The 9,283-nt window shown below is 65.5% G+C and overlaps 1 protein-coding gene across 8 annotated transcripts in view; it reads left to right on the top strand.

Moving 5' to 3' along the window:
• The window catches only part of CTBP1 (C-terminal binding protein 1), a 34,178-nt gene continuing 24,895 nt past the window's right edge, over positions 1 to 9,283 (top strand). For 2 of the 8 annotated variants that reach the window (XM_032253907.1, XM_032253903.1), the window contains exons 1-2: positions 761 to 970; positions 8,035 to 8,229. In XM_032253907.1, the coding sequence (XP_032109798.1) occupies positions 8,223 to 8,229 (7 nt within the window). In that variant the 5' untranslated portion in view covers positions 761 to 970; positions 8,035 to 8,222. Of the gene's footprint in view, positions 258 to 760; positions 971 to 1,169; positions 1,243 to 6,978; positions 7,904 to 8,034; positions 8,230 to 9,283 lie in introns of those variants that run through there. The other 6 variants (XM_032253908.1, XM_032253904.1, XM_032253902.1 and 3 more) reach the window with 4 other exon arrangements.

The following is a 9,283-nucleotide window of genomic DNA, read 5'->3' as shown; positions in this document are numbered from 1 at the left end:
GCGGGGGTCTCCTGCAGCGGGCAGGGCTTTGGTATTAATCCCTAACGGGAAAGAGGAGCTGAGCTGCCGGCACGTTGGTTGGCTACACACCCCACTCTTGTTAAAGAAAAACGGGGTCGGGGAGCGGGTTCTCCAGCCCTGTGCCTCCCGGGCCTGGCAGGACGCGGCCCCTCCCGGAGTCGGGGCCCCCAGGCGGGGGAGGCACCGGGGCGAGCGCGCTTCTCCCCCCGGGCCCCGAGTGCGGCCGGCTCTGGACGGTAAATTCAGGGCCCGGGTGGAGGCGACGGGGTCCCGCGGCCTCGGTGACCCCGGACAGCAGCGGAAAGAGCGGGACCGCAAGGACAGGCTGCCCGGGAGCGCACGGCGAGGCGCGAACGCGGGAGGCGGCCGCGGCGCGGGGCAGCGCCATTTACGTTCGGGCCGCGCAGGGCGCTGACGTGGGCGGCCCTGCCTCGGCTTCCGGGCCCGGCAGGGGCCTCGGGGCGGACGGCGCGCCCGCCTGCGGCGGTGAGTCCCGCCCGACGCTGCCCGTCTTCCTCGGGGACGGGCGGCTTAGAACGAACGGAACTCCGCGCCCCGGGGCTCCGCCAGGCTACAACCCGACCGGCTTCCCGCCGGGCTCCCGCCCCGCCCAGTCCCGCGGCCGCGCCCCGGCCGGGCGGGCCCTGAGCCGCCCGCGTGAGTCCGCCCGCCGCCCGCGCCGGGAACCAGGAGACCAACCGCGAGGCCCCGCCCGCGCGCGCCGCCGTGTCCCCGCCCGCGCGGTCGTCCGAGCGCGGCTCAGCGGCGCGGCGGAGACTCGGCACGGCGGCGGCCAGGCGCAGGCGGGCGGGCAGAGCAGCGGACGGCGCCGAGGCCGCCCCAAGCGCCGGGCTCGCGGCGGCGGAGCGCGCCGGAGTGGTCGGGGCCCGCGGCCGCCCGCGCCTCTCGATGGGCAGCTCGCACTTGCTCAACAAGGGCCTGCCGCTGGGTAAGGCCGCGCGCGCGCGCGTTTCCGGCCGCGGGCGGGGGCGGGGCGGGGCGGAGGCCGCGCGGGCGGGGGGCGGGGGGCGCGGGGGCGGGTTGTGCGCGCGCCCGCAGACCGCCGGCTTTGTGTGCGAGTGCGCGTGCGCGTCAGCGCCCGCGCGTAGCCGCGACCCGGGGCGGGACCGCGGGTGGGGTGGTGCGCATGCGCGGATTGCAGCGTGCCGGTGCGCGTGCGCGAGCGCCGTCGTCCGCCCGCCCCGCCCGCGGCCCGCGCAGGTGACACAAAGGGGCCTGCGGGCCTCTTGGCTGCCCCGCCGGATCCCCGGCTCCACTGGCCCCAGCCCCACGGGTCCCGGGACGGCCCCCTAAGTCCCGATCCCCGGCCGCGACCCAGTCCCCGGTCGTGACCCCGCGGCTGGGCCTGCGGGGCCGAGGTGTGGGGTGCGCCCTGCGCAGCTCGGGACGTCCTGGGGCGCGCGCTCCCGGGGCCACTCGCGGGAGCGCGCCCCGCCCGCCCGGGGGCTGGCGCGCTGTGGGGGAAGGGGACGGGGCCCGGCACCGGGTCTGACCGCGGAGGAGGCCGCCGCCCTCAGACGGTGCCCAAAGCGCAGTCCCCGGCGGTGACGCGGGAGGGCCCGGGGGTCTCCGTCCCCGCGAAGTCCCCGACCGGCCCGGCGCCCTCGCCTCCTCGGGCCTGGTGCCGCCCTGGTCCTGGGGCGCCTTCCCCGCGGGCTGCGGAAGCAGCGAGCTTGGGCCGGCGCCGGGCCCGTGGGCATCGCCATCTTGCAGTGCCCGCGTTTTGGGCCGTCCCGGGCCGTTCCGCGGAGCCTCTGTCCCCACCTTCGACTCGGCTGCAAAGGCAGAGCCAGTGCGCCTGAGCCCCGGGCCGAGGCTGGAGCGTTCTCTGCCCGGGAGCGGCCTCCAAGGGCGCCGGTGTCTAGAAGCCGGGCCGGGGCCAGAGTCCCTTCTAGTGGGGAAAAGGAAGGGCGGTCTCGCTGTTCCCGGTGCTCCGAGTTGGGAGGTGAAACCCTGAGAGCCGGGGTTACAGGGCCGGGAGTCTGGCCGAGGCGGCGGGTGCGCAGGGTGCTCCGTGGAGCTCCGTGGAGCCCGAACCCCCCGAGTCCTCTCCACCGTGTGTGAAGGAGCTCGGCAAGGAGTGCACGTTCCTCAGGGAAAAAAAGGCGCTGGCGGCTGGGCCTCACCACGGCTGTCCCCCTGAGCTAGCGCAGTGACCTCGGCCGTCCCGGCCTTTCCCGGCCAGCGGGTGGCCTCTGCGCGGCTGCGTCTCCAGCTGTGACTTGGGGCAGTGTTGGGGCAGCACCGTGGGAGCTGAGGATGACAGCTGCGGTTTGTGGGACCCCTTTCTCTGTCCTGGAACTTTGTTGGGCGTGGCTCTGCCCTGGGCCTCAGCACCAGGCCTCCCGGGTCTCCCCTGCTGGCCCAGGCTTGGCCATCTCTTTTTGGGATCTGGGCTTGGCTCCTGGTTGGTGCTGTCGGCTCCGGAGACGCCTTTTGCTCTGTGTGGTTCTGTCACCCATCTTTGAGCACCTGCTTCTGTCTGTGAGTCGTCTGCAGAGCTCTGGAAGGGACATGCACTGGGGGCCACATCTGGTCACTCCTGATGGTGCCTCGTCTGCCTGCCCGGCCATTTTTGGGGTGTCTGCCATGTCCCTAACGTGCACTTCATCCTGTCAACTTTGACGAGGACAGTGATTAGTTCTGAGAGGTGGACGTATGGTTGGGGATGTCAGTAAGTGGGATCTTCCCTTCTACACATTTGTCATTAACCTGAGGATACGGCAGTGGGGGAGAGGAGGCTTGGCCCGGGGCTGGTCCTGTCCCTCTGCTGAGTGGGCTGAGCCTGGGCCCAGTCCGGTGGGCTTGAGCCGCCCCCGCCAGGCTGGCCCTGCCCACCTCCCCCAGGGTCAGGAGCCACCACTCTTTGGACATGTGTAGTGTAAGGTTCGGTTATCCAGCAGACAGCCACTACTCACAGCCACTCTGCGAGTAAATCTTTGCTGGGGAACCCTGGGCAGAAGCAGCGCCGCTGTCCAGGAAACAGGCTCAGGCTGGAGAAGCCCTCTCACTTCCTTGGGGCTCAGAGGTGGCGTCCAGCCACACCGGGCTCCCCACCAGCCTGGAAGTTTTTCTGGTTTTTCTCCCCTGACTGTCGCTTGCCTTTTCAACTTCCTGTGGCCAGCACTCCCAGAGTGTGACCTGGCCTGAGCTGACAGTGCCATCCCAGAGCCAAGAGGTGTGCGGCTGGCACCACGAGTCTTGCTGAGAAGGCTTCCTGCAGTGCTCTGTGCCCAGCTGTGCCCTGGCATTCCCCATGCAGTGCCCAGGTCAGAGCGTGTGCCCTGTGAGGTGTTTACCTCGGGTGACTCTCCTTCCAGAAGAACTTGTTTTCCACTCCACTCGGGGCTGGAGAGGGCTCCGTGCAGGTGGTGCTGATGGGGTGCTGATGAGGCCTGGCTCAGGGCCCGGGGTGGCCAGGAGGTGGTGGAGGCTGCAGGGGTTGCTGTATGGGTTCTGTGGTTGAACTGCGTCGCCCGAGGGAACACTGATCAGCGCCTGGTCAGAGCGCCGGGGTCCTCTGGTGGGCAAAAACTCTGTGCTGGGAGCATCTGGTCCCCCGGGTCCTCCATTGTCTGCTGCAGTGGCCAGAGCCCACTGCTGCTCCCCCCCCCCACTGGGTTGGGGTAACCTACAAGGTGCCACCTGTGTTACTTGACTGTCTCTTACAGCAGTCTTTCCAACCACACACTTAATGTGGTATCTTCCATGAGGAAATGTTTGTTTTTTTCTGTGAATCCGGAAATCTCTTAGATGGTTCTTTGTCAAGCCATACACTGACTTTGAGTTGTCCCTCTGGGTGGCCCCAGGCGGTGCCAGCTTGTGTGTGTTGAAGGAGAGTGAGGATGGTCCGCGGGAAGCCCAGTAGGTCCAGGGTTGGTTTGGATGGGGAGGCATTGGGGCTGTGGCCCTGAGAGGCGTGGGTGGTGGTGGGACCAGGCCCCTTCCTCACCCTCCCCTGGCACCGCCATCAACTCCCCAGGCCTGATGGGGCCCGTGCTGCCCTGGCCTGCTGCCCCTCTGTGGTGTGCGGGCTGCTAGGCTGCCCTGTCTGCCTGGCTGGCATGAGGCTGAGGCATCCGAGACTGCCTCTCAAGCAGTATCGTGTGTAGAATGTCCTGTTGGGAGGGCCAGGAAGGGGGTAGCCCAGCTACCCCACACGTGGTAGGAGCTGGGAAGGTGGCGTTCTGGGGGATCCTGGAGCTCACAAGGCGTCTGCATGTGCTCGCTGAACAAACGTGGGAACGTGTGAATCCACGAAGTCCTGGAGAGGAGTCTTGGTGGCAAACCCGTGCCTTTGATTACAGCTCCTACTCTGTGTTCTCTGAGCTGCAGCGTGGCCCCACAGGCCCTGTGGAGCGCCGTGGCTCCCTGGCTCACAGGGTGCTGTCGTCGGAGGTGCCGCGTCGGCCCATGGGTGGCCGGCGGTGTCTGTCTGAGGGAAGTTCTGGTGGCCCCATGCTGCTGTGGGGCTTCCTCTTGGGGGACTGGCCTTCTCTGTTATTACAGGCAGGGACTCAGTTCCCTTGGGGCATCAGGTGGCTGCATCTCGGGGCTGGAGGGCTCTGGGTCAGGCTGTGCGCAGCCTTCATCACTGTCAGCCCCTGTCTGGGCAGCTCAGCCTGGACAGCCAAAGGAGGCGTCTCACCAATGCCCAGGTGGCTGTGCCAGGGGACTCATGGCAGGACAGCTTTGTCACGAGAAGGCCCCTGGGGGCAGTGCCGGACTTTTACCCAGAGTCATCAGGGCTTATGGGGAGAAGGCAGGGTAAGGGCTGGTGAGACTGCCAGCCCAAGGGTGCCCTTCCGGAGGTTGGGGAACGCCTTCCTGGGCAGCAGCTTTAGTGGCTGCTGTGGGGAGGGGGAAGAAGATGGGGTTGGTGAGGAAGGGCCTTCGGGACTCGTATTCTGGTAGAGGCCGTGGGGGACGGCAGGGGACTGGCCCTGGGGACTTGGCCCAGCAGGGCTGACCTGTGGAGGGACTTGGAGGGTCGGTGGCTGCCGAGGCTGTGTCCGAGCAGGCCGGGATGGGGCCAGGCACTGAGGCTGGGGAAGGAACAGTGCTGTCGTGGTGCGTTTGGACAGCTGAGTCTGACATCTCATCAGAGCTCTAGGAGGAGATAGGAACCAGCAGAGGACTCCCAACCCCCAAGTCCTACCTGAGGGGACTGGCGCAGCCTGGGCTGGAGATGACCCCAAGCAGCTGCTTGGTTCTGGCACATCTTGGAGTCTCCTGGGACTTCCTGCAAACCCAAAGCCCAGAGACCTTCTGTGGCTTTCTGGGGGGGGGGGGGACAGGTCCCAGCCTCTGGTGACCCCCGGAGTGCAAGGGGCTACCCTGGTCTCTCTCCAGAGTGGACCGATGCCCAGCACACACGTGAGTTAGGGCCGAGTGGGCAGGTGTGGCCAACAGGAGGGAGGATCCGGCAGGCAGCTGGTGATGCGTCCAGAGATGGCTTTGGCACATGGTCTGGAGGCCCTGGGGTCATCCTCTCCAGAGGCATCAAGTCCCACTGTGCAGCCTCCTGGGACTTGATGCCTCCGGAGACCCTGGGGGCTGTTGCCCCTCACGTCAACCTCGTCTTCTTTAAAAGAAATTTTTATGTTAGAATAGCCTGAAATTTGCAGGAAAGTGAGAAAGCTAGCACAAGCTTCGGGTGCGCCCCACACTCAGTTTCCCCTGTGGGTCTGTTGAGGGCTTTCTTACAATGTGAGGTTAAGTCGAAGGAGGCCCCAGCATCTGCAGGATGCGAACCTGGAGACTGTCCTCGTGTTGTGGAGCTGAGAGCCATGTGTGGCCGTGAATTTTTAATAAGGAAAAGCAGTGTGGGTCCTGGGTTTGGATGGTGCAGGCCCCTCTGGGAGCTGTGTGCCTTCATCTCGGAGCGTGTGACGGAGATATAGACCTGGAGCCCTTGACTCCCAAATGGCCAGCTAGGAGGGCTGTTGGGAGGCCAGCTCCCTGGCATGAGGTACCCAGGGCCTCCCGACATCGCACCTGGTGGGAGCTCCGGGACTCGGACGCTGGGTGTCAGTGCGGGAGGTTCGGCCTGGCAGGGGGCTGCTTTGTGGGTGCACCGTGGTCCCAGGGTAGGGCAGAGGGTGGGCAGACCTCCCCCAAAGTTAAGGACAGTCTCACCCCAGGGCTGTTTCAAGACAGAGGCCCCTGGAGGAAAACCAGGTCCTGTCCCTCAGGTGTCTGTCCTGAACCGGGGCAGCCTTGGAACAAGGAGCCGCAGGAGGTCCCTGTGGCACAGGGTGCAGCCCCTCAGCACTGGCAGGGCCAGCCCGGGGAGCAGAGGGCCACAGGAGCCCTGTCACAGGTCCCTTAGTTTGGGAGCCCATGCCTCCTCACTGCAGGGTCCTTCAGGAGGGCCAAGGTGGCCTTCCCATATCTGCTTCCTCCTTGGAGCCACAGGTGTGGGCAAGTACTGGGCGGTTCTGACAAGCACTGAGTAGCATTGAGGGGTACCTAGGAGCCTCCAGGAGCAGCAGCTGGCGCCGTGTTACCATGGGCAGTATTGATGAGTATTGGCCGGTCTCGAGGAGTAGCAGCCGGTACCGGGCCGCCATGGGCAGTATTGATGAGTGTCTGCCGGTATTGATGCGTTTGGCTGGGCATGGATGGCGCGGCGCCTTGTCCCCTGGCCAGGCTGGCTTGTGGTGGAGGTGTGACATTGAGGCTGTTTTCTCCTGTCCTTTTAGTTTCTGTTTTTACGCAGGATCCAGGTGCAGTGGGTGGGGGCAGGGGTGGGGGGGTTGGAGGGGGGGGACCCCGCTGTCGAGGCCCAGCACAGGTTGTCGGGGGCCCAGGCTCAGGCAGGGGGATCCCACTCCACCGTGTTGCTCTAGGGTCCTCCATAGGGGAGCCCCACGTAGCGCCTGCCATGAAGAGTGGCGTCAGGGACCCTGGATGGGAGGTGTGTTCGTGTGTGGGGCTGCGCCGCATGCATTGGTGTCTCTGGAGGCTGGAGACGGTCGGCATGTGTGCTTGAATCCTGCAGAGGGAAGTGAGGGGCGGAGACTCGTCTGTAAGGCGTCTCGCAGGGGCGGCCTCCCAGCGCACCCCCAGGGTCTTAGGCCGGGCTGAGCAGCACCTCTTGGCCTGGCAGGCAGTCGCCTCTGCCTGTGCCTGCACACTGCGGCTGGTGGCCGGCTTCTGGCCTGGTCCGCCAGACATCAGCTGCACCTTGGGGTCAGCCCCTGTGTGGTGTCTTCATGCCAGAGCAGGGGCCGGATGTGGGCGGCTCAGTGACACCCTCCCCAGGGCTGGGTGATATGGGCACTCCCAGCTCCCTGTACATCCCAGGGCTGCGTGCCTGGAAGGCTTGGCCCCTCAGGTGCCCCCCCGCCGCTGTGCATTTGGCCATCAAGGTCCGTGCCCTCAGCTTCCTGCCAGGCCCTGGCCTAGCAGTCAGGAAGAGCTGAGCAGTGCTTTCGGGACAATCAAGGGAGCGTCGCTGGGGTGCTCCGAGGGTCAGAGGTGGAGACGGCATGGCCCAGGGCAGGCAGTGGCAGGCTGGATGCTGAAAACCCGGCAGCACCTTTCCCGGTGGCTCCTGGGAATTGGCCACATGAGATAGAAGCTTCCAGAACAGTAGGCAGAGCCTTCCTCAGTTTCCCTGCCCACAGCACGCACCCTCTGTCCTGTCCTCCGTCCCCTGGTTCTTGGACACTGGGGACATCTGGGTGCAGCTAGAGCCTGTGGGGGTGGCCTTAGCCCTGGGGGGCGGTTCCCAAGAGGTGACATAGGGGCCACTGGAGCCCGGTCTCGGGCCTGGCACTGCCACCTCGGGGTGAGTGCCCCTCACATGTTTGGCGGGAGCCAGGGCCCCTGGCTGACAGCAGGCCCCTGAGTCCAGGTAGGTCCCAGCCAGCAGCCCTGGGTGTGGCAGCTGCAGCGAGGTCCACGTCTGTGGCGTTTCCTGGAGTCTGTGAGTTCTGGTCGGACCTTTGATGGCGTTTTAATGTGTCTCTTGTGTTTGATTTTTAGTAAGACTTTGACCCCGACGCAGGCTTCAGTGATTGCCGTGGATCAGAAGCCTGAGCGCTTTGGCTCGAGACAATTAAGGACGTGGGATGAGGCTCCGAGACAGGACGCGGTTCTGCCTGGGGATCCTGAAGATAAAAAGCTTTGAAAAGTCGAATTCATGGTCGTGGAAGCCGAGCCCATATTAAGAGATGTCAGGTTGGTAGGGGTTCCTGGCGTCTGCGGCAGAGCGAAGCTGGCCGGTCTCTCTGCGACCTTGTGGAGGAGGCACTGCCTCAGATGAAGTCCAGGGACCTGGGCTGTGTGGGCATTGGGCCCGATTGCTGCCACCCGGCCCCCAGTGCGCTCTGGGCGAGGACAGGCATCCTCTGGGAGGGTTTCCTGCATGCTTGGCGGCAGAGCACAGCTGTGGTCCGTCCTGTCCGTGGCGTCTGCTGTTTCTGCTGGAAAGTGTCTAAGGGGCACGGAGGGCATGCGGAGCCCACCAGAATGAGGACGGAGCCCCACATGGAACCCTGGAAGTCCCAGGTGTCCACCTGCCTTGCCCCAGAGCAGGGCTGTGGCCCCGGGGGAGCTGTTTCTAGTGGTTGGTCTGTGTTCTCTGGCCCAGAAGTGCGTGCAGCCGGAAAACAGCCCTGGGCCGAGGGGGTGCTGCAAAGCGTGCTCCAGCACGGGCCGTGTGACTGCGCGGCCTCCTGGGCATGTCCACAAGCCTGTGAGGGCGAGCAGTCTGGTGGGACCCTGGTACGGTGGGTGGGGGCAGCTGGTGGGTGATGCAAGGGGGCACCTCGGGTACCTGACTGGTGGGGCCTGGCGTCTCCACCTACCCCTCCTGGCTTCACTCACCCAGCACCCAGGAGTCCTCCCAGGCGGTTTGGACGCAGCCGCATGATCTGTTGTGGTTCCCACTGTTGCGTTCTCACCATGACACCAGCCCAAGTCCCCATGTTCACTGGCAGGGGTGGTTCAGACTTTGCACTGAGTTGGCCCGTGAGCTATGGGCCTGTGGGGTTCGCGTGTTCACACCTTCCTCATCACAAGTGAAGACCAAGAATGCTATGAGTAGACGTTTAAGCACTCACTCAGAACAGCAATGTAAACCACACCCAGCAGTAACCACCGCCACTTGTGGTAGGGAGCCAGACCATGCACTGTGTCACTGGGGGCTGTAGGAGGGGGACGTGTGGAGTCACTGGGGGGGCTGCAGGAGGCGGACGTGTGGAGCGTCACTGGAGGGCTGCAGGAGGGGGAC

Source organism: Sapajus apella, unplaced genomic scaffold (assembly GCF_009761245.1).
Source record: "Sapajus apella isolate SASKATOON/1434 unplaced genomic scaffold, GSC_monkey_1.0 scaffold85, whole genome shotgun sequence".
NCBI lineage: Eukaryota > Metazoa > Chordata > Mammalia > Primates > Cebidae > Sapajus > Sapajus apella.
Note: the sequence above shows the minus strand (reverse complement) of the source record. Positions and strands in the feature narration are given on the sequence as shown.